The 25,238-nt window shown below is 44.1% G+C and overlaps 2 protein-coding genes across 3 annotated transcripts in view; one reads left to right on the forward strand and one right to left on the reverse strand.

Moving 5' to 3' along the window:
* SMAP1 (small ArfGAP 1) overlaps positions 1–1,274 on the forward strand; it is a 56,343-nt gene extending 55,069 nt beyond the window's left edge. For both annotated transcript variants that reach the window (XM_033143227.1, XM_033143229.1), the window contains one exon: positions 309–1,274. In XM_033143227.1, the coding sequence (XP_032999118.1) occupies positions 309–446 (138 nt within the window). In that variant the 3' untranslated portion in view covers positions 447–1,274. The remainder of the gene's footprint in view (positions 1–308) is intronic.
* Positions 1,149–23,765, reverse strand: B3GAT2 (beta-1,3-glucuronyltransferase 2). Its single transcript, XM_033145377.1, has 4 exons — positions 23,127–23,765; positions 9,039–9,183; positions 1,863–2,011; positions 1,149–1,776 (listed from the first exon to the last, which is right to left on the reverse strand). Exons 1-4 carry the CDS (start codon positions 23,763–23,765, stop codon positions 1,690–1,692), a joined length of 1,020 nt encoding a protein of 339 aa, XP_033001268.1. The 3' UTR covers positions 1,149–1,689.
* Between the last annotated feature and the right edge of the window lie 1,473 nt (positions 23,766–25,238).

Here is a 25,238-nt window from a genome sequence, read left to right on the forward strand (position 1 = left end):
CCATATTTCTACATTACCCTTCATCCACCAGGCTCCCTGGGTGGTTTACAGTATTCACGTTAAAACAGCAATAAGACCAGTCATAGGACAGTGATAAAATAAAACTAAACTTACTGTTGAAAAGGACATATTGAAAGATACCTGTTTATGTAACAGAGGTGCAGGTATATAAATGTCCCTCCCTGAGACAAGGTGGTGTCTGCGTTTTCAAATAAAGCTTGAGTCTGTCTTGCTGTTTGAACTTTCAGTATGAAATTTGAGTATCTGAACCCCTGTATACTAACTGGAACCATGTTTGCATTTCACAGATGAATCAGCAAATGGCTGGAATGAATCTGTCTAGTTCCAGCAATGTGATGGGCTTTGCTGGCCAGCCCCCAAATACAGTGGCAGGATGGACTGGAACTTCCTCAGGCCAGACTCTCAGCACACAACTCTGGAAATGAACACTGCAATAGAAGTTTCATCTAGATCAGAGACTTGACATTCCACGCTCAAATACATTTAGTTTCCTTGGTCTTCCCACATACATTGCCCACCCTCACCCCTTCAGTCTCACAGTTCTTCATATTAAGACATAATCTTAACCAACCGTGTTGTGGTCTGTATTGACTTAAATTTTGATGTAGTGAAAAGCAGGTTGGGAACACCTCTCATCAGCAGCTTTTTCATTCCACAGTACATTTGATTTCATGAAAGATACCTTTTCAAAAGAGCTTCGTGACCAACTACATACTCAAATTATTTTATCAGTTATAGAACCAACGTTTGCATATAAGGGAAATAGATATCATGTAAGTACTATCTCTAATATGTAAACCCCACCCCACAAATTGCCCAGTAATCCTGTAGAAGGTACTGTATGAACAAATGTTAAATCATATAAATAAGTGTACATGTATCACTGAAACCTTTTTCCTTGTGTAAAATTGATTTTGTCCCATTATTCATGCCACTGTGATATTTTACTATGGTGTGCTGAAGATAAGATGGTTAGTGAAAGAGAGATAAACCTGGATGTCACTGTCGCCTCATCAGTTTTCTTAAGAGTTGCCTGTGACAAAATGAGTAAATTTGGCTTAAAAGGTATGTACAGAGGGCTAATCTAAAGTATATTGCACAGCATAATATACAGGGTAACTCACTCCTCAATTGTACATTTACTTTTATTTTCTACAGCTGTATCCAGGTTTATGCCAGTAACTGTGTTTACATTTTATGGTGCCTCGTATCAATAAGCTGTTGCTTCCCTCTATTAAAGAAATCCATAAACATCATGTGATTTTTTTTTTCATTCTATAAAGACCTCTTTTATCTACTGTTCTTCAAAAGCAAAGCTGTTTAATTCAGGAACAATAAACTTTGAACATAATAATCTGGAAGCTGCTATTTATAAATGAATTGGAAATTTTGCATTTGTTTAGATCAGTCACTCTCTTAGTGTTCCGCTACATTTCATTGAACGTCTTGTGTAAGAACAATCTAAGATTTGGATAAAGTACTAAAACAGATTTTTAAAAAATAAATAAATAAATCCAAACACATGCAAGACAAATTACAGCCATCTGATAAGTCTTAACTGAGACTGGTAAAGTAAGTTGTTGCACAAAAGCAAACCGCAGTTTGAATGTTTAGCTGTTTCAAGGATGCAACCGTTAATTTTGTTATTTCCCATTTTATGCTTACGTATCATACTTCAATTTTGACACTGTCCAGGTGGTACTTTGGCTCATTAGATAGATTTACCTTTTCAGTTCTCGTGTGCCATACAAGAACCTGGAAAAAAAAGTTTAGGATCAACAATTAGTTCTGGATTATCCCCTATAGGACAGGTTCCTGTATTAAAACAGCAAAACTAATACCTTTGTGCAGTTGTTGGCTTTTGGTTCCAGCTCTTCTACTGTGGTGATCTGTCTGAGAAAATCAGATTCCTGCATTCCTGGTTGGGATCCATGGCGTCTGAATATCGCTTTAGGGTTGGATAAGATCACCTGAAGGCTCACAGCAAACCCTTCGTAAATCAAGAATTGTTAAATCATTAAAACGAAAGTTATAAACATTTCATACCTCTTTGATTTAGCTTTTTAAAAATATTTTTTTCCCTTTTTCTTCTTGCTAACCTGTATTTTGTAAACAAAACCCTAAGCGTGTTATACCGCATCATGCAGCAGGATATAATTTCACTCCTGTGGTTGCCTCACAATTTATGCAGTATATATCTCAGGCTATAAGCTGCTTTTTCTCATTTGGAAAAGTACGGTAACTCTGTTCTCCGTATCTGTTTATACTTTTTCTTTGAATGTTAACAGTGACCTTTAATGCAAGTTACTGGAATTTACAAGTGATGAAAAGCCTGTCTGGTGTGAAAAATGAGATTTAAAAGCAACAGACAGCACATTTGTAACAAGTTGAAAATTAAATTCTGAAGTGAATGTAGTTGTTAACGAGAAGGCAAAATAAAATTGGCCTAGTGAATTTCACACGCAAATTAGTATGTCATTGATACAACTAGAAGTGATATCCATTCATGATGAGTGTAACACCTATACTAATGCAGCCATAATCAGCATTTTTAAAAATTGCTCTGAAGAGAAAGTGGTAGAGAAACAGATCCTTACATAGTACACTATTTAGCAAACCCTTACTGTGGGGGTGTGGATGTCAAAGGACTGCTATTACTGGTGACATAATTTCTAGCATATAGCAAGACTTCCTAAAACTAGAACACTTGCTGCTGCTTGTATACATTCATTTCTCTCATATATATGAAATTAGGCCAAGTGTCACAATTGAGCCCACTGAATGCAGAAACCGGGTGATTCAATTTTCAGTTTAGCTTTTAATTTGTGATATGCGAGCGTGTTATGCAATAGCTATTGCATACGTCTAAATATACTAGTAGGCTTCCTATGCTCTCAACAATTGATTTAAACTGGGAAGCATGGAAATGTATTACCCTTCAGACATTTTATCCCTATTCCATTCTCAGAGCATCAAAAATCTGTCAAGAGACTTTAACTGCTACTCATCATCTTAGGAAGTCATAAAGGCAGCGTTTGCCTTCCCAAATCTTTTGTACATGTACAGTTCTCATTTTAGGGGGTTAGCCCAGAAGTGCACTTCCAGAAGTGGAAGATCTTTCCATATGTGAAAGGGCTTCTTCCGGCAGCAAAAAAAGATCCTTGCACAAGAAAAAGATTCATGAGGGTGCTTCCATTTGCAGAATGCATAACACATCACACAATTTCCTTCACTAGCTCTTGCAAATCTGTTGTGCCAACATTTTTTCCTATAAGTTCAATTTGGAACCCACTGCTTTCGTTAAATGGGACAAAAGGAATTTAGCAGCATTTTTACCTGAGGCAGGACTTTACAACCTTCTACAGCTCAGCTGTGGGATGTAGGAAGCAACTGCCAAGCAAAGAGTATGTTCAGAGGCTGTTTTCCTTTGCCCCTCTCCTGCATATCTGAAAGTAAGGATTTGGGGCGGGGCCACATCTTCCGCAAAAGCCCTGAGATTTGAATGCCAGATGCCCCTATTGTCTAAAAGGTATCCTGGAACCAAATCAGTTAACTTGCTTAACTCTATCCTAAAGATTTTGAATCAAGCAGTTTAGGAATTCAGACCCAGAAATGCAGGGGTGAGGAAACTGTAGCCCTACATATATTAAGATTCCCATCAGCCCAGCCAGTGATCAGGAAAGATGGGAGTTGTAGTCCAACAACATCAGTAGGGCCATATTATCCTCACTACTGCAGTGCAGAGTAATGTTTTCCATTAGGCCCCCAACAGTGTTCAACTGCCTGTATGATGTATTGGATGGTCTCTAATAAAACACTGCAGTGCTGAAAGAAGCACATTTGTGGTTGCTTAATGACCAGGTTTAGTAGCAGAGCCTTTGCAATGCATATTAATAAAACACTTATTTTAACTATACTTCAAAATAACAAGCTGCAGTGAGTAAGAGAGCCAGATAATTGGGTTCAAGTAAAATCTTAATTCTATCTAAAACTTTAGACTACAGCACTTTGCAATTTTTGTTAGGAGAAATAATTCACTCAGCTCAGAGCCAATATATTTTGGAAGGTTACATATGTAGGATACTGCCACAAAGACATACTCTGCAAGCTGTTTTAGACTTGCAGGCATTTTGCCATGCGGCAAACATTCCCCAGCATTAATATTTTCTAATCAACTGAATATAAAGTTATCATTCTGTAAAAGCTTCTTAAGGGCAGCTGTGATAACAGAGGTGGGGAAAGAAAGTAAGGCTGTGTACTATTAAGACAAATATCATTTAATACCCAAGTAAGGAAAGACAACTGTTAACTGAGTCTGGAACAGACATGTCCATCATGGATCAGGAAAGGCTTAAGGAGAAATGAGTATAGCTAACTGGTATAGGAGAAGTGGGCTGAAGTGGAATGGAGATAGGGGAAACTAATCCTAGGGGCAGCATTTATAATATTCTGTTGCACCCATCTGGTAAATCTTCAAAGTAATGCAGGCCTTATTCTTATCAAGTCAGAGGATGCTGCTCAACCTCTTACAATGGGTTACAGCTAAGGTCCAGAGAGGCCAATATTCTTGTGTCTAGCTGAGATCTTAATTTAGATAAAGCAGATGGAATACTGTAATAAATGTCCACATAATGGCAGTTAGCGGGAAGTCCACGTTACAACTCAAGCTGTGAGTTGACACACACACTTCCCTCTTTAGCTACCAAGTCCATCACAAGTAGGTGGAGTAAAGTCCCAACAAAACATGTTTGGACTGCCATCAAATCCTCTAGTATAACATGAAAATTAGTAATTAGGGCTGAGCATTTTAGGTTGCGAAACGGCAATATTCCAGAGGGCGAGTAACTGGTTTAAGCTTATATCATCGGAGCCTACAAATCAGTTTCCTAATCGGTGTTTCCTGCAGAATCAAGCAAGTCACACTCCTGCCTTATAGATACGGGGAGCAGCTATAAGCCTTTAAAGTGGTTTGCAAAGGATTCTGCCCAATAGGGTGCCAAGATGCCTAAAGCCATCCATGAGATCGTACAAGACCTCCCAACCATCTTTCCCCCACACTCAAGGTATGGGCAGTCAGGCATGGAACCGTTGCAAGGCTAGTATTTCTTTTTTTGCAAGGCCAAACTTTAAAAGATTATCCATTTGGCATTAAGTTTCTCTGAATTCCAGCTATATTGTTCTTTAAAAAGCTGCATCCCTTTTCAAAGTAAAACAATTTGCATACTGAAATTATGCCAACTCAAAAAAGGGAGAAAAGGGTGGATTTTTAAGTAATTGTTGCAAATTCTGAAAACATGGTCACTAAAAACTTTCCAATCAGAGCATCTTCCTTATGGTTCAAATTCTTGAGTTAAGTAATCTACTAGTGATCATGGCTTGGATCCAAAGTTCACAGTTTGTGCTTGAGGAAAATGATTTTTGATAATTCACCCTACAGCCCCAGCACCACGTGAAAATATGCTATGGAGGGCAGGGAACCCTCCAGAATAACATGAGGAACAGCACAGAAGGAGACAGAGGGACTCTCCAAAAATTGTCTTCAAACACACACATCCCAACCATTCACCTGGTAGAGAGTTTCTGCTGGATCTCATTCCCTTGCATAAATGGAAGGAGTCATTCCATTCACAGAACAGATATTCTGGATTCAACTTACTACTTCTTGTGAAGATATATCTGCCTTCAGAGCATAAAAGAAAACAGCAGAATGTTTTCTGCATGCAGTGTTTGCACTTATTATCTGTGCTTTTGGTCCTGGAAATAAACATTAGAATTGGAATGGCAGAATCAGCTAAATAAAAAGGCATTGCTGAGCCAATGGTAGTGAAATAGGACAGATGCCCGCCGAAGGCTCTTCTATGAGCTGCTGCCTTGCCACAGGAATAGTGGGCAAGGTTGCCATTGGTGCCACTAAGTCCAAATCCCAGCAATGGCGCAGAATGTTCCTCTGGCTATGTTTGCAGCTCTGAAAGGGGCTGGCAGAGGAGAGCACCACTGCTAAGTCAGGGCAAGCAGTGAGTTAAGATAGACCATTGGTCTGACTGTGTACAGGGCAACCTCCTACCTCCCTAACTGGGCGTTCAATGGACAGATGTGGAATTTAACCAACATCCTCAACTGAAGCCAACTACTGTATATGTTATAAAAACAACAACAAAAGATGTTCTAAAAATTGACTAATTTAGATTGTTTGCCTTGCTAATTAAAGCTAAAGGTTGCATTGATTCGGCCCAATGGTGATGGTCTTTCGTTAAAGCTCAATGTGCTTTACAAGTTGAAAATACGGAGGAAGAAGACTCCGTGGCCGATCAGCAGTGGTCTCTTCAACTAAAGTCCAACATATTAAACAGTATACCACCCCTTTGCCAGCTCACTATATACATTGACCATCTACTGATCCTAATAACTCAGATATCGCTACATACTCCTGCTCTTTAGTGTGTGTGCCTGTGCGCACATGGAAACACACACACACACACACACCTGGATCAAAACAGATGCCTATGTGTACTTCAAAATATACCACTATGCTACTGCTCCTCACCGCCACTCCACTCCCTGTGTTCTCTGAAATACAGAAACTCATGGCTGACAGGAATACAGCTGCCACTATATCAAAAGCAATTCAGCCAGCGCTTGAGATGCATCTAGAATACACCAAAGACTGACCAAGCATGTACAGCTATGCAGCAAGACAGCGCTATGCAGTCACAAGCTGTACAGTGAAAGATTGATGAGATTAATTTTTGAACCTTCTCTGCCTTCGTGGTTGTTTTGTCGATTTCTCCCTTAAGCAGGGCGCTTCAAACTGTATCTACCTATAAGCTATCAAGAGTCCTCACTTTCCGGCGGTTCGTGCGAAATGGCTCATTTCATGATGAAATAGCGCTTTTCACACTTGGACTATCTGATGGGGCTTGTTTTCCTATGCACATGGCAATGTTCATGTAATGAAAGATACTAGCTGCCTGCAGTAATTAATGAAGGTGCAGAGAAGAAATTCAGTGAAGCATTCAAACAGAAATACCATATAAAATTCAAATAAATGAGAAGGGTGTTTTCCTATTATTAAAAAGTAAATTAAATTAGGATACAGCAGCAGGGCTTATAAGAGGGTTAATGATGAGAAGACACGTTATGCAAAAAGTTCTATTAGTTTCACACTTTGCTCATTTTCAACAGTATTCCTAATTACAAATACTGCATACATTCTAACGGCAGCCATGAATACAATATAAATTTTTAACATGCTCAGTGTGAAGTTTAACAGGGCATGCTTGCCAGGTGTCCTATCAGACAAAATTCCTCACCATCCTTTGGAGAGAAGTTCTGAATACTACCCTATAGCTGCTTTCATAGTCAACAGCAATAATATACAATATAAATCTAAAGTTAAAAAACCCTCAGATCTATCCATAACTTGTTAGTGAAGTATCTGAATCCAGTGGCAGTATGTTCTGTTACTAGACACTGAATAAAAATGATAAGAAAGTGTCATGCTTGTTCTGGCTGGCAAGTGGCTAAGACAGAGTGCTGAACAAGACGGACTACTGGTTAGAGCCATGAAAACAATGATTATGTTCCAAATACCACCTGCAGGTGGAGCAGCACCGCATCAGCCAACAAACCCATCCTATGATAGTTTCCTGCTACATCAGGAGTAACCAATGTGGTACCATCTAGATTTGTTGGGCTACAACTCCCATCAGCCCTAGCTAAGGGGTGATGGGAGCTGTAGCTTACCACGTCCAGAGAACGCCAGGTTGACTAACCCTGTGCTACAACATCAGAACCATGCTATGCTACAACCCTGGGCAAAACCTCTGAAATCAGCAGCTTTAAATGCATTATGCACCCTTCGCTAATGCACTGAGGATTCTCAAGAGCACATTAAAAGCAGAGATTTGAATGCCAATACGGAGCTGGAAAATCTTAATGTGTAGGAAGCATCACTGAATGGTATTCTTTCATCAGCCCCATTCCCAACTACAACTGGTCTTTGTAGTGCAGGGAAAATAATCCAGAAGCAAAGGGGGAAAGAGATAGGTGTGTACATGCAGAACCTAATATTGGTGCATATTTCTTCCAGACCCTGGGCTCAGTCACGACTTACTCTCAGAAGCATTTCAGTGACTGTGGGATTTAACCAGAATTTACCCTCCAAGATATGCTGGTGCTATCTAAAATGGCAGGTTCATCTTCATGCCAAACCCTTCCTATCCAACACAGGGTAACCAAGGAGGAAGATTCTGAGTGTTATTACCCAGAGTGCTCCTGATGGTCATATGTAGCCAGAAAGATAGCATTAAACATGCACAACACATACACAAACCCCAACTTCAGTAATTTCTACAAATTTCTGTCTGAAACGCTTAAGCACCATGAAGTTGTACAGACGACTCAGAACTTGCACAGAACATAGGTCCTGCGGATTGCGCACAAAGCCAGAATTGTGTATAGGCAAAGAAACCCAGAAGCGCCCCATCATGTCCATCCCACCTTTTCGGAGTTGGTGCAACAAGCCTTGGCCCCATGCAAGGGCTTACCAGGTTCTGGAGGCCTTCATGAGATTTCAGATGGCTCCACAAGATCTCACAATACTTTCCCAGAGCCCTGTAAGCAGACCTGAGAGCTTTAAAGTTCTTTCGCACCAGAATAAAATCTGCTGAAAAAGAACTTTTAAGTTCTCCACTTTGCACGCTTTTAATTTGTGTGATCGCACCTGGCTAGCTGCCAAGCACATAAAACTGTGATCACACAAGTTAAATCCGCAGAAGTTGTGAGTCAACTGCATTTAAAGAAAGAAAAAAAAAGGAAAGGAAAGATTGAGATTCTCAGAAGTTGAAGGAACCTAGTAACATTGTTTTTGCGCAAGGCAGAAGACTGGGTTTTTGTATGCCTCTCTACAGCAATATCTAGAACTAGATTGTTTGCAAGTGCAAGTGGGTGATACAATGTTTGCATGCATGTTCACATGAATATAATCTGTATCTGAGATTCTGTAACTATATACTCACCGGCCATGTCAATGGGAAAAGGTCTACCTGCCCGCCAGCCAGTGTACCATCCAACAACCTTGCCCTTTTCCACAACTGGGCGCTCATAGCGTCGGCCGCCTGCCAGACCCACAGGCCATACAGACACTTTATGGGTTGTGCGCATCTGTAAGAAAGAAAGGAAGCATAAAATCACTTTCAAACTTGTTTCTTCACCAGCTTGCATTGTTTTATATTCACATACACATTAGTACACAGGCAAGGATGCAACTAAAAATTACCAAAACAACTAAAATGTATTATCATCTGCACTTTTCTTTAAATTGGTTCCAAGCCCATCCATCAAAAGAATAAAGGATTCTCTTGCAAAAAAGGCTTTCATCAGCATCAGGTGCATCAGTATCACTGACTTTTTCTTTATTCACACACTTGCAGTCTACACCAGGCAGGTATTATTTTGCTTTGAGTTCAATCTCATCAAAACTTTATTAGGTTTCTTTTAAGAAGTGGAGGAGCGATGTGTAAAGCTCTGCACATCTGTACCGAGCGCTATATTTGAATCCTGTGGGGCCTTGCTAGTTTTGTGGAACTGATCTAATAAATGATTCCAAAAGCTTGAGCCTGAACACAAACACTAAATCCTCCATTTCTCCCTGAAGAATAGCATCTTCTCTCCCCATATCACCTTTTTCATTGTCACTAGTAGGAACACAAGCAAGGGCATCAATAATTGAATTGTAACTCTCAGCTATGGCTGAAATAGCCTTTGCATGTGCTGCCCACCTAGCAGCAGAGAGATATTTCGGTACTGTGGAATCAGGACCCAAGAATGATCTGAGTTCGGCCCAGTGTTTTATACAGTCGGAGGAGAATCAGTGTTAGAAACTCAGATATGTAAGCTGGGTGCCAAATGGCACCTTAAATCTAAGTTATGGTCGCCGCAACAATCTCTATTCGCCAGGGGATTAATCCTTGGGATCCCTTCCAACGCTACAATTCCACAAATCTATGATCTCAACTACTTTGCTTGACTGTAGCTTGCTCTTACAACAATTCACTTGTCCCAGTATGCAAGGAGGAGAAACACACACAGTGGAAATTCAAACAGTATGAACTATGGAATAAGGCAGAGATTTTTAAACTGTGATTACTAGCCTGGCACCTAGAAATCCCCACGTAGTTGCAATTGGACCCATTTCAGTAGCAAAACAAGCCTAGCACCTAGCTAATTTCTAACACTGACTGGAAAATGTATACTGCACAAAAATGGTTCCAAGGCATCAGCTGGACCCAGACCTATTTAGCTTTGGCAAGTTGGTGACCTCATGGGAGCACAGAGGTCTTAGGTCAAAGGCTATACATAGGATGGGGCTTTCAGGGCATAGAGTCAAAGCTTGCCCCCTTACGATTTCGGTCATATATACCACTATACTTACTGCAATTATTTTAGAACAAGAGGCAAACTGCTTTTGATTTCATTCTTGCTGCCATGCTTGTAAAGGAGTGGAGAGCCTATGACCCCAAGGTTGCCCTGGCATGTTCCCACAGTGCTAAACTATGGTTTAGCATTACATCTGAGCACAGCCACTATAGCAGGAAGAAATGTTGGTGGCGACTTTTATATAGCTATACCAAAGTCCAGCGGGGGTAAAATCTGCAACACTTTGCTTCCTACCTATATATCTAGTATGCTGTAGATATATTCTCAATTATATGCAGATGAATTTCAACTGAAGCTTTCATCAAAACATATTGAATGTGGGAAGGCAACAGTAACTTCTCATGTTCCCCCCCCCCACAACAATGACTGTCACGAGACAGTTATCCCATAAATGTTAATTTAGGTGTGTTAAAGATGAACAAATTTTGGTGCTGGGTATGCCTTTCCCCTTTATGTTAGGTAATAAAAATAAAATTCCATTTGTGTTGAAATTTGAATTGTACGAGCTGTACACCGTAGAACTATTGTTGCCATGAGGGGCATCATAAAAGATTACAGCATCATTCACTCTACCTCTTGCACTCAATAAAATGTCAGAATTCAAGCATTCATGCAAACCTCTCTCATATATTATTTAGCTTTCCTCTTAAACTAATCTAGTGCAGTTGCCCTGATATAGCCTGAGAAAACAAAGCCAAAAGTTTAGAATACTGAGATAGCTGAAGAACTACCCAAGAGCTGGCATGCCCCCCCTAGAACTCTTCAAACAGCAAGCTGTCCTGCCCCATTACAAACAGCTTCTGAAACTACACCCTCCAATCTTAAAGTGAGTGTGACATGTGGCATGAAGGTCTGGCGTTTGACAGAAGCTAACCAAAAGCCCTCTTGAGCACATCTGCACAGTTCTTTGGATCCTGGTCTATAACATACTAAATAGTCTAGATACATAGAAAAATAATCGCATGTGAAACCAACAGTGGGCATCATTTCATTTCAATACAGTGGTACCTCGGGTTAAGAACTTAATTCATTCTGGAGGTCCGTTCTTAACCTGAAACTGTTCTTAACCTGGAGCACCACTTTAGCTAATGGGACCTCCTGCTGCCGCTGCGCCGCCAGAGCACAATTTCTGTTCTTATCCTGAAGCAAAGTTCTTAACCTGAAGCGTTATTTCTGGGTTTGAGGAGTCTGCAACCCGAAGCATCTGTAACCTGAGGTACCACTGTACTGCAAAGGGCAAAAGAAAATTGCCTGTGTCTATAATGCTACATTTCCCCTTTCCTCTTCATTCTAAGGCAGACAACTCTATCCAGCTGTTTAGCATTACAGCCTTACCATGATTCATAGATACACTGATGCTTTTAAAGTCAGCACATGGGCTCATTCAGAGAAGAAGCAATATATTATGCCTTAATGCAGCTGTGATGGACCTCCAGATGTTGCTGAATTACAAATCCCATCATCCCTGGCCTTTGGCCATGAATGCTGCAGCTGATGCAAGTTGCAGTTCAGCAACATCTAGGCAGTGTTTCCCAAACTTGGGTCTCCAGCTGTTTTTTTGGACTCCAACTCCCATCACCCCTAGCTAGCAAGACCAGTGGTCAGGGATGATGGGAATTGTATTCCGAAAGCAGCTGGAGACCCAAGTTTGGGAAACACTGCTCTAGGGGACTGAAGGTTTCCTTCACCTACATTAATGGGCCTTTCTTTCTACTACTGTTATATTAGAGCCTGCCCTTCACTAGAAGCAGGTTACAACTATATAAAGCACAGCATTAAAAAAAACAGTTTAAAACAAATGACAATCACAGCCAGAGCAGGTCCTAAAATATATACTGCTAGTATCGAAGGCCAGCATCAAGAGGTGCATTTTCTGCATGTTATAAAAGCAGTACAATGAACATGCCAGACACGGCTCTGTAGAAAAGGTGTGCCACAGAGAATGCCCACTCCTGGGTCCACTCCCCAAACCTCTGCGGGTGGTGGAACAACAAGAGGGCCCCCCTGCGCTGAGCTGAACCCCCAACAGAATCTGTTCTTGCCACATCTACAGCAGAACTGTGGCCCTCCAGAGGATATTGGAGTCCAACTCTTACCAGATCCAGCCAGCATGGCCAATGATAATAGCACTTGTAGTCCAACAATATCTGGAGGACCACAGTTTCCCACCTCTAAAGTGTTGTGTGTATACACGCACACACACACACACACACACAGGGTGACACACATCTCTATAAACCTTGAACCAAAAGGCCATCCATCCTTGGCAGCATGCCTTCACTTAGCAGATCAGTGGACAATGCACCTTCACTGGTCCTTCTGCTGAACCCCTACAACATTCCAAATGGCAGTGTTAGAAGCAACGAAGGTGCATAACAATATATGTTGCCATTTTCTTTTCACCACATTGTCATTAAATAAAGACCGACATCATTAGACCTGAATTCAATGCAGGCCTCCCTCTGCATTGAGTTGTACAGCTTCATCTGCAATGCCATCTGAAACAGGAGAGGCTGTGCTGTTTAGGTGAAGTCATGGGCTGGATGAGGGCAAATAAACTGTGACTGAAACCTCACAAGATTGAGATCCCGTGGATGAGTACGGTAGTTCCCCATTGCAAGAATGCGTTGTGTACCAACTCTGGATGGGCTGCATACCCTCAGAGTAGCAAGTGCAAATTTTGGGGCTACTTTTTAATCCATTGCTGTCAGGAGCGGCCCAGATGACTTCATTGACTCAGAGCAACTCTTACCATCTTCGGTTGGAGAGCTAACTAAAATAATTCTATGGCCATTCCTGGCCAGGGACAGCCTTGCCACAGGCGTCCATACACCAATAACCACACAGTTGTCATAGTCTCCTTACTGAGCAACAATGTGCAGAGCTCAGTGGGGTGGGGAGGCCAGTCAACCAGAAGAGTCTCTGAGGTGTACTTGCCTGGAGGCAGAGTCAGCAACTGAAGTCAGGACCAATCCTTGGGTCAGGCAAACAGTAATCCTCATGGTCAGACGGTCCAGGGGTCAGCAGGAAGCAGCAAGGTAGAGCCAGAAACTACAAGCATTACCAGCATCTGAGTGCTGCTGGAAGCTCTGCTTAAGAAGGCTGAAGCCAGCTGGTTCTCATTGGTGCCTTCCCCTCTGTGTACCTGAAAGCTGATCAGCTGCAGGTGGGCTCACTCCACCTTCTCCCTCTTCAGGCTGCTGTTCAGCAGGTGAAGCTGATTCCTGGCCCATGACAGCAGTTAACTGGTGTAATGTGCTCTATGCAGGATGAGTCTCATACCTGGATGCAGCTAGTCCAGAATGCAGCTGCTGGGGTCTTTGACAAGACACTCAGTTCTGCACATATTACACAAGCACTGAAATATTGGCCTATTGTTTATTTGTTTTGGGTTTTTTTAGCATTTAGATCCCACCTATCCTCCAAGGTGCTCAATGTGGCCGACGAGGTTCTCCCACTCAACATTTCATCCTCACAACAACCCTGCGAGGTAGCTACCGAGGCAAGTTCGGGGTTTTGTTGTAAACAACTCAGGTCCAGGATACCTAGTAAACTACTCTTCCCAAGCTTGTCTGGGTACATGTAAAAACTTCCACCCATGTGGCTCATCCAGATGATGCCCTATTTACACACCACGAAACAGCCAGGTGGGATGATTTGGGAAGTCTGTTATTTCATGGTACATAAATATTAAGCTATGCGGGTAGAGGTCTTTAGATATAGCCAAACTGCCAGGCAAGCAACTGAGGAGGCAACGGTACCCATGTGATCAAAGGTACACATGCAGGGGTGGAGATAAGAGGGGCAGAGTATCTTTCCCTCTCCGCCAGGCAAGGTTTATGTAGTGCAAGCATGCATACAAATCCACCTGGTACTTTTGCGTGAGCATATGTTTTATAAAGCCTACTTTTTCCACAATGGCATTAGCTTCCCAATATTGTAGCATTCCACACACAGTGACACACAGAAATACAGACGACTTCAGAGGGCACAAAAGTCTACAAGAAATTCTGAGCCTTCGCAAAACATTTCCCTCCAGATTTCACTAAAAAAACTCTGGAATAGTATTTGGTAATCTGCTGTGCTGTTCACACTCCCATCTGCAGATTGCTTGCAAGGCCTTGTCACTCCAGCCCTGTGGGAGCTGATATTATACACTCTGGCACTGATCCAGAAAAGCACAAGTGAGCAGCAGGCTTCGTGCCTTCTGCTAGGCTGCTCCAGTTTCCAGCAGAGTTACTGGGGCTGGAGAGCAGAAGGGCCTCTTGATCTTAATCAGCTCTCCAGTGGGGCAGGGCAGGGGGGCATTCAAGCAGGGGAAGGGGAGGCACTCAACCCCACACATTTTCTTTTCCCTGCTCCAATGTGACCAACAATGTCACAAAGTAGCAGCAGAGAAAGGGCAAAGTCAGACACCCAACGGTGGCCCAAGGAGCAGAGCTTGCCATCCACTGAAGCCCATAAACTCTTCATACAGTGGTACCTTGGTTCTCAAATGCCTTGGTACTCAAACAACTTGGAACCCAAACACTGCAAACCCGGAAGTAAGTGTTCTGGTTTGCGAACTTTTTTTGGAAGTCGAATGTGCTCTATTTTGAGTGTTACGCTTCTGATTTGAGTGTGACACTTCCGTTTGGAGTGTTACACTGAGGTCTGTCTGTTTTTGTTATTTATTTTGCGTTTTTGCTTTTGCAGCTCTTTTTTTGTTTTTCTGACTGTGTGGAACCCAGTTCAGCTACTGATTGATGATTGTGTGACTTATCTGAAGAAGTGTGCATGCACACAAAAGCTCATACCAAGAACAAACTTAGTTGGTCTCTAAGGTGCTACTGGAAGGAATTTTTTATTTTATTTTGTTTTGACTATGGCAGACCAACACGGCTACCTACCTGTAACTGTGTGACTGCAGTACATTGTTTATTGCTTTCATTTTATGGATCAATGGTCTCATTAGATAGTAAAATCCATGTTAAATTGCTGTTTTAGGCGTTGTTTTTAAAAGTGTGGAACGCTTTAATCCATTTTGCATTACAGTACTTTGTATGGGAAAGCAAGCCTTGGTTTTGGAATGGACTTCCGGAATGGACTAAGTTTGAGAACCAAGGTACCACTGTATATATAAGTGCCAATCTACACCTGAGTTGCACAAGATCATCAGGGATTCTAATAGTCTGATTTGAAACAAGAAAGAAAAGGTCATTTTCTTGCCTTTTGATATACTTACAAGTCATCCAATGATCCACCAGGCAATCCAAATCTTCCTATGCCTGAAGCAAACAAAAATATGGACTGAATCCTGCCCCCATCCTCTCTTGCACCACTGCTCCATGCTTGGGGAGTTTGCTTTTGGTAGTGCGGGGCAGCTGTGCCCCACTGATGTGGATGAAGTCCCACTCCCATTAGTCCCACCTAGCATGGCGAATGGTCAGGGACAATGGAGCATGGAGTGCAAAAACATCTGGAGGGCCACAGATTCACCACCCCTGCCTGTAAAGAAGGGGCATAGCTCAGTTGTAGAGCATATCCTTTATACATAAGAGATCCTAAGCTCAAACCCAGGCATCTTCAGGTAGGGCTGGAAAGAGCCAACCCAAAACCAGAGCCACTGCTTCTCAGTGTAGACCATGGGTAGGAAACCTGTGTTCCGCCAGATGTTCCTGGACTACAACTCCCATCATTCCTGGCCAACAGGTTACCCACCCTTGGGTGTTGACAATACTATCAGTCATCTTTCTGTAAGCAGAGAGCTGCGCCCATGGGACAACAAGACACACCTGCAGGTTCCTGTAACAGTTGACCAGATCAGGCCCCTTCACACCTAAATTATTTGAGACTCCAGTATTTTAGGTTGTGTAGAATTACTTTTATGCGACATTCTGCATAGAGATGGAATTAAAAAGCCATTGACTTCACTGCTACAAGTTTTCCATTAGGAATTATACAACTGGCAGTCAAAAGGAGTTGTTGACAGCCTCAATATAGCTATCTCCCACTCCAAGCAAAGGGTGAAGAAAATCCAATAGTATGAATGACCTCTTGTTGCACGAAGTAATAAAACAGCCTACAGTAAAAAACGAAGGAGAGGTTATAATAGCTCCGTACAGAAACCTCAGTAATGATGATCAAATAAAGAGGGCAGCCTTTGATTCTTCCACTAGTTTGTTCTGAAAATTAACATTTTCTTAAGAAAGTTAACTGATGCTTAAAGGCCGAAGGAAGTGGGAATAATGAAATGGGCATTGCTGGCCTTTACAAAAGTATCAGCAGTTCAATGGTCCATACATGGGAAGAAGAAAAATGGCTAGTTCTTATCTGTATAGCTTAAGAAATGCACATAAAGTTACACTTTAGTGCTCAATTTAGAAAATTAAAACTGAGAATAAGTTAATAAATATTACCCATCAATTCCAAAAGCTTTGAATTATTGCATGTATTCTGCTGGAATGTTGCTGGAACGTTGCTTTCTAACCTACCTTTAACAATCACTGCCCTGTATGAGAAAAGATTTATCCTGTAGAAACCAAGGGGTTTTTACAGGCTTCTTGGGGGTTCTGCAGATGCAAACGGCATTTTCCTGGTCCAAATATATTTTCCCTCATGGGAGTAAAAAGCAGCTGGGGGGGGGGATTTTGAGTAGGGATGTCTTGACGTGAAAGGGTTAAAGCAGCCCTCCACTCATACCAGTCCTCTACTCAGTACTGAAGCCTCCCAGTTTGTTTGTTTTTTAAGTTGTGCTAAAGTGAGGAGCAACAGTACTTCATATGTAAGTTTTCCCCTTACTGTCACATAAAAGATTTTAACTGGAAAACCACCATTTACTACAAAATGGGTGGGTACCGTGACACTTTGCTCAACGTCTGAAGTAATAAACCTAACTATAATCCCCATCAATGGACATCTGTGGTTTCGAATTAGAAATAACAGGTTGCCAGTATTTATTTCCACCAATTGGTTCTTTTCAAAAAATTAAAACATTATAGTATAATTGCGTAGTTTTAACAATTTGCCATTCCTCTTCTCAAAAAGGCAAATTCAACTTATGCAAGATTATTTACAGATGGAAAGGCAGAGACAGAATACTCAAACTGGCACTAACCATTACCATGGCAACCATTCAACAGTGGTCCAGAAACTGATTATTAGTATAGCAACCTACAGGGGGTGGAGAGGAGGGAGAATGTGACAAGCAACAGTATTAATTTTGGAGGGATCAGGTATACCCATCTTTGGAACAGCTCTAATAACCACTTTCTCTTTAACCTACACAATATATTTCTAGCAACCATATAAAGTATGAGCACATTTGAAAAGCACAAGCTGATAAATCCTACAAACTGGCCTCATAACTTTTTTTAAAAAAGTATAATCATAACCACTAGCCCATACAATTCCATTTCATAACACCTCTACCACACAGGGGTTTGTTATATAATATTGTACTACAGAAGTACAATCATTGCCAACAGTTGCTTCCGCGGGTGAGGATTCAGATCAGGAAAACTGTGGGGTTAGAGTTTTAACACCTCCTCCCTCCCTGCATGGCCTGAGCAAATTTGTAGCACCTTCCACCCCTCACCTGTATTTGCATCCCCCCCACCACAAAATAGCAGATTTGATTCCAGCTCTTTTTAACAGCAGGCACTTTAGCCACGTTCTGGTGGGAAGAAATCAATGGGACAGGCCCCTCTTTTCATGAGCCCATTTTTTCTCAGGCTTGAGCTTCCTACTTCCATTTCACCAGCATTTAACAGCTTGCATGTTGCTTCAGGGATAATGTGATAATCTGACCAGGATCATAATCTGTTTACATTCAGGAATGTATTATGACAAACAACACTGTTGTGTGTCAATGTAGTGCATCTCCACTGCCCATTTCAACTCACATAGAGTATTAAAGATATTAGACCAATCTCACGTAAAATTTAGGGCTGTTGGTGCATGTGGAAGGAGATATACCTTAAACCGAACATGAGTTGTGAGATATTTAGTTATGGGAGCAAACTGCTCCTGGCCAGCTTTGATTCTTAACTGAGATACGTACAGCCTGCCCACACACTACAATAAGCTTGGCCCCTTTATTATTGGCTCCCCCCACATCAGGTGCCCAGCATTTTTATCTACTGTAACATTTGTTCACCACTTCGTCTTCCTTATTCAAGTCTTCAAATAAATATTGGAATCAGCATGGATAGAAAACAAGAGGTGGCTTCCAAACTTATTTACGTCTGTCTTCAACCATTGCTTGCTGTCCAGCATGCAGCCTGAACCCTGCCCTGAAGAGAACTTGGCTTTCTGAATATCTCTGTTCTCAACCACACACAGAGTTTCCAGCACGGACTGTAGACAAAATTTTGAAAATCAAGACTTGGGAAACATGAAAGAAATTATACAATATACTAAAATATACAAAACTGTACATGTTAAGGAATGCATTGTGTAAATGCAAGTGGACTGTGCAAAGGTATCGATTTGCACGGGATTCCAGCGCACAAAACTTGTAGCTCTGCGATAAACTTATGAAAATGTGGGCTGCAATGCTATAAATACACTGGACTCAAAGCATGCAATAAGACTCTAACCTGGGGGGAAACAAACTTGCAATGCGCAATACTCAAAATCTAGTTAGTTTTACGCAAAATTTAGTGTACAAAGCAGGTTTGCTTGGCAAGAAGTTAATCTTATTCAGTTTGACAACTGTAGCATTTTTCATGCACGGCTACGAAGAAAGGGCAGGACTGGGGTGTAGCAATTTCTTTTAGACATCTCCTACTGGTGTTGTAACCACAAAACCTCCACATTTGAAATGGTTCTTAAATCAGAGCTCCTTTTGGCTCAGAGAATCAGCAGCCAGAATTGCTAATGGGAGGCAGCCGGAGGGAGGGGCGCAGGACACATTAGGCATCAATTTCCTCTCATCTGCCATTAATCCAGTTCCATGAAAGAAAGTACGTCTGAATTTCTCCTACATATCACAAGCTTGGACTTTTCACACCAAAGGGAAAACCAGTACTGTACAGCTTTTGTAAACTGATCGAGATCTGGCAGAAAGAGAGAAAGAAAGGGGTGAACAGAACACTGAAAAGGAAATCATTTTCTGTAGCCAATACAAATTCTGATCAATGGTTGATGTGAAAACAAAAGGCTATCTCTCAACTTCCTTCTACCAGGGATGCAAAACGTGCTTCGCCTTCTCAAAGAAATCTACAGATTTTTTTAAAAATTAAAAGATATAAGAACAACATAAGAAAAGATTACTGGTACAGTATCTGCTTGCCTACACCTAACAATATGACAAATTCATTCCCTTCTCAGAGAGGGACTATCTATCAGTGATAGAGGAGAGATGAATAGTAGTCTCACAAACATTCTCTCTGTCTCTATCTCCTCCTTTCTTGTAATGTGACTATGCCGAGCTCCTCAGTGCATGCATTTTAAGATGAATAGGAGCTTGTTCAGAGCAAACCTCTCCCTTGTTGCACTGAAGATGTGTTTGTGTGCTCACACACATAAAAGAATTTAGCCATCTTGTCAGAAGAGAAGCATCTCAACATCAATTGCCTTATTTTATCTTCTCGCATTTAGCCTTGCAATTTAACTGACAACCAGCATTGCTGGAGAGGATCTCATTAGTACCTTGATTTTAATAAAAGCCAGTTAAATTGGGGGAGGTAGAGGGAGATGACTAACAAGTAAAATACTAAATGCAGTGTGGGTGCATCTCTTCACTAGAGGGTTACACAGCAGCGACCTCAACTGGAACACTGTGACTCTGGGCCGATTCTTGCTACAGTTAATTCCTCCCTCTCCTGTGTAATTAGTGTGCTTTCATTTACAAGAGCCATTTAGGCTTTAAAGAGAAAGGAGGTCTTCTCTCAGCAGCCTTTATTTTTTGCTTCAGCACCGCTTCAGGCAACAGGACAGGATGCCCCCCAAAGTAAAAAAAAAAGCTCCACGAGCTTTCAGTTCAAAGGGAAAGCGCAGTTGAAATAATTACATGCCAAGAAAACGAAAGCCTGAACTTTCTCAGCATTAAAGAGCTATGTGAAGTCCCCCACAATTTAGTGGGGAATAAACCAAAGCAACAGAACTAAAAATAAAAAAATCTCCTTTTTAGACACTTTCAATAAAGGATTTCAATGCAAAAAAAAGGCCGCCACATAAGGAAAGGAAGCACAGCTCTTCTGCTGAATGGGAAGTGCTGGTGGGGAACAGGCGGAACACCTGCCAGCAGTATACTGAAAGAGACCCAAACACATTTTGAAATCTAAACACACGTCAGCAGGGTTGAGCAGCCTTTCTGAAACGGTTCTCTCTTCAGGGACTCAATGTGCTCTGCATCTTTCCGCAGTGCCTTGGCTTTAATCTATTGATTCCTAATGCACCTAGCCTACTTGCAAAGAGAGAGGAATCACCAGTACATTGCAACACACAAGCATGTTTGGCCCCATCTTGGGTCAGCAAAGGGCTGCAGCGGGGGTGGGGGACGTCAATGGCATTGAGTTCTCTGGAACTGCCCTGGGCATTCTTAAGTGGGGGGGGGGATTATATTCTATTGAGCTTTTATTGAGTGCCTTGTAATACACACAGCAGCAGCTGGCAAGGCTTCCCATTCTGAATGAGTTATGGTAATTTATATCCCCTCTGCATACTTAGCACCCTCCCTTCTTCCTTGCCAAAATTACACTCTTATTCATCACTATCCTACTTGCACTCCCCATGATGTCTTCCCCTTAAAAATGCTTCTTCCTGCCAATTGGGGTATCAAAGGGAGGGGGACTGGCTAACCTGCCCCTGTTATCTTCCAGCCCTTTTGCAAACACTTGCCAACAGCCACCACTTAAAAAGAGAGAGAGAGGGAGAGGAAAGCTTGCCTTCAACCAAGACCTCGGAATGAAGTGCAGGAATTACTCATAGACCAGTGACATGTTACAGTGCGTTTAGTCAGTATATAAATAGGCTTTTCACTTTTTAAAGAAAGAAACAAGGAGACTCTAAAGACTGAACAATTTTGAGAGACTGGATAGATTATTCCGGAGGAATTTGCAGCAACGGAATTGGCAAGCGATTGTGGTGTGTGACGAAAGTTCCTCAGCAAGGCAGGAGAAGAATCAGCTTAGGAATCAAAGACAGCAGAGCTCTCTTAGACCCTTACCTTAAAATGGCTTATTCAGGCTGCACTTTGCAGGGAGTAATCTCCCCAGGACTCCGCAGGAGTAGTCATGCACAGGACTGCACTGCAATACGAGTTAATATGATTTTATTTGGGGCTCTAAGGCAAGATAATTTGTTTTGAAAACAGCCAAATCTTGGTGTTACTGCCAAAGTTGCAGGAGGTACCTGCAGGAATTACCTTTGACCTGCAAAAGTTTGTTGGAGTTGTGAGTGGACAGAATAACAGGTCTTGTCACTGAGTAGGTATTTTTGGATAAAATCTAGGGAAGGTTTTACACATAGCTTTTGGTCTTGTCTTAGTGAAGGCATACAGCCAGCCAGAAAGTAAAAACATAACTGGAAGTCAGACCTTTTATCTGGAAACTCTTCCTCCCAATCCTAAGTAACTGAGAGGTTAGTCACCATTACTTGAGAGAGGTACTTTGCACCTGCTCAAATTGTTGTTGTTGTTCTTCAGTCGTTGTCTGTCCGACTCTTCGTGACCCCATGGACCAGAGCTCAAATATATTCCCTTAATATAACTTATTATTTTATCAACTCCATTTCTATGCCTCTTAGTAATCAAAACATTCTCTGGGTGGTGTACACAAATAATGATTAGCAATAAAAAGTTTGAAGGGGGAAGTCCAGACCTAAACAATTCACAGGCCTCACTGCTGGCACTACAAACAATGATTTTAAGTTCTGGTTCAAATGAGATCCTGCTTAAAAACAGGAAAGCATTTGGTTCACACGCTCTATAGGATTACAGCAAAACTTGATGGACCCCAGGATACTGCAAGCCTGGAAAAGAGTCATGGGTGGAGAAAGCCCTCCAACCAAGTTATGTGAAGGGGCAGCAGGAGCCTCAAGGAGGCTCTCCATCCAGGCCGGACTCTTTTTCTTAAGCAAAGGCAGGCATGGAAGCTTAAGGGAGAACCAAACTGGGAAGGAGGTGAGTCGGGAGAGGAGCAATGGTGCCCGCTACCTACAGGGCTTGGCCTGCCGCCTCGTTAGCGAGGCATGATTAGCTGAACCTGGTAGGAATAACCCCAAGTCCGTGGTTAGGGAAGGGCAACACTGGGCCGCCGGCAAGCGCGACGCTGCAGACTGGAGGGATGTGGCTGTCTGTAGGGGCGGGGAGGAACGATCAAGAAGAGCGTTTATGGCTAAGGCACGCTGACTTGCAAAGTTGCGCCTCGCCGGACAAAGCGGAGCTGACTTTGGAGCAAAACACACGCGCGCATAAAAACGGGCCTACCTGAGGCTACAACCCGGTCCCGGCCTGTATACACTTGTAAAAGGGTTCGAGCCCCACAACTCCATGGGACGCAGAACCAAAAGTAGGTCTGCTTTGTTTAAGAAGCACTTTAAAAAAGATAGCCCGCGGCTCTGTCGCGCGCCACTTTTGCTGGAAAACTCGGCGACCAAGCGCACGTGAAAGGAGGCCCAGCGTCTCCGCGTGTCTCCCTCCCTCCCTCCCCGCTCGGCTGGCCGGACTCCCGCACGCCAACTACCTCCTGGAAGAGCTCCAGACTGTATGTGTTGTCGTCGTCGGCAAAGAACACGACGCCCGGCTGCGGGGAAGGCAGGCGCTGGTGCCTCTGGCGGACCCAAGCCAGGCCGGCGTTGCGCTGCTCCGTGGCTCGGGGTTGGCCGGGCCGCTTGAACCTCCTGGGCGTGAGGGCGTGCAGGTGGGTACAAGGCGGGCCTCCGCTGCGCAGGAGCCCCGCCACGAAGCGGCTGACCAGCTCGGTGCCCACGGCGGAGTCTTCCACCAGGACCCAATGCAGGCGCGCCACCTGGCGGAACGTGTTGGCCAGACGCGTGAGCTCGGCTTTCTGCACCGGGCGGCTGTAGGTCGGCGTGATGGTGTAGATGACGGGCAGCTCGGCCTCCCGGCGCCGCGGCGCCCCCGGATGCTGCGGCTGGGACAGGGGCTGCCGCGAGGAGGCGAGCTGTGGACGGGGCGCCCGGTGGCTGCCGCCAGTGTCCATCATGACGATCACCAGCAGCATCCAAGGCAGCAGCACCAAGAAGCGGCTCAGCAGCAGCGACTTCAAGCTGGGGCCCCGGCCGCGGCCGCCCTCCGCCTCGCCGCCCGGGGAGCCGCCGCCGCTGCAGCCCTCACAGCAGTGGCAGCGGCAGCGGGGCATCGCGGAGCCGCCGCCGAGGCTGCTCTTGCCGGCGCCTCCTCCTCCTCCTGCGGAGAGATTCAGCCTGCGCTTCCCTCGCCATGGAGCGGGCGGCAGGGCGCACGGAGGGACGCCGGGCTTCCAGGCGCACGGGAGCTCGGCGCTGCGCACCTGGAGCGGAGGAGCCGACGGAACCGCCCGCCTTGGCGCCGACACCTTGGGAGAAATCGCAGGACGGTTGCCCGGCTGCCTCGGAGGCGGCGAGGCCCCGGTTCTTCCCGCCTGGCTCCTGCCCGGAGATGAGAAGAAGAGGCCACTGACCGACCTCCCGCGGGGAAAGGCGGAGACCGGCGGCGGGATGCTGTCGGAGAGGCGCCCCCGGAGCGGGGACCACCGACCTGCGCCAAACTCTCAGTTCTTTTTTTCTGCGCTCCTTCTGTCTCCGGAACGAGAAGCGCAGCAGGGCGTGATGGGGTTGCCCCCCCTCCACACAGCCAACGATCCTTCTATTACTATTCTTGTTTATTTATGCCAAAGCTCCCGGTCTTTCTGTCGCTGCTTTCCTTCTTTCTTCCCTTTCAGCATCGCTTTCCTCCCGTCCGCCTCCGAAGCAGCAGCGGGACGACGGAGGGGGTGGTGGGGAAGGAAAGAAAGCGGTGGGCGGAAGCGGGAGAGTCCCGAACTCTTCCAGTTTCCTTCTTCCCGAGCCGGGCGGCTTCTGGAAACACTCGGCTGTCCTGGTGGACGGGCAGGCGGTGGGTGCGCGGTGGGATGATTGGTGGGGGCGGTGGTAGAGAGAAGGATCCAGCCAGGAGCGAGTCTTCTCGGCGGCAGGCGGCTTCACTGGGCGCTTACGGTGGTGCTCGCGTGTTGGAGAAGAGGGGGAGGGATCCCCTCAGGGCTGATGCGGCGCAGGGGGTGGGGGGTGGGAGCCGGTGAGTCTCTCTCTCTCTCTCTCTCTCTCTCCCTCTCTCTCCCTCTTTCCGAATAGCTGCAAGGATTGCTGCCCTTGTTCTCTCTGTCTCTCTCTGTGAAACATATAGGCAGTGAATAGGTTCACGTGCTGAAAACTCCAGAGACCTGGAAAGGGGGTGGGTTGCGCCGGGGGGAGAGGAGGCGGCGGCGGCATCGGGGTTGGGGTGGAGATATAGTCACACCACCACGAAGGAGAAGATGGGAAAAGGTTGCTGTTTGTAACCAGCCCGCTAGCCAAACACAGCCGAAGAGAGAGCTTGCTGTGCAGCGGCTGGGTATTGTGTTGGAAGAAGTAAGGCGCTGAGCCTTTGGCAGCACCAAAGCGGGTGGGGGAGAGAAGAAGTAGAGGATATTCCTGCTGGTACTTCCCCTTGGAATCCCTCTGAGGGCCATCCTGGTTTTTATATTTAAAGGGTGGTGGTAGTGTGGAAATGGAAAGCTCAGAGCCGAGAGCATATGCTCCATACTTGGGGATCTTCCTCCTTTCATCAACGCCGCCGGAGTCTAAAGGAGCAGCGT

Source organism: Lacerta agilis, chromosome 3, assembly GCF_009819535.1.
Source record: "Lacerta agilis isolate rLacAgi1 chromosome 3, rLacAgi1.pri, whole genome shotgun sequence".
NCBI lineage: Eukaryota > Metazoa > Chordata > Lepidosauria > Squamata > Lacertidae > Lacerta > Lacerta agilis.

Coding starts and splice junctions, on each gene's coding strand:
- B3GAT2 (XM_033145377.1), bottom strand. CDS start 23,765: ATGCCCCGCTGCCGCTGCCACTGCTGTGAGGGCTGCAGCGGCGGCGGC. Junction 2,012..9,038: donor TTTTCCCATTGACATGGCCG/GTGAGTATATAG, acceptor TGATTTACGAAG/GGTTTGCTGTGAGCCTTCAG. Junction 1,777..1,862: donor AAGCCAACAACTGCACAAAG/GTATTAGTTTTG, acceptor TTTTTTTTCCAG/GTTCTTGTATGGCACACGAG.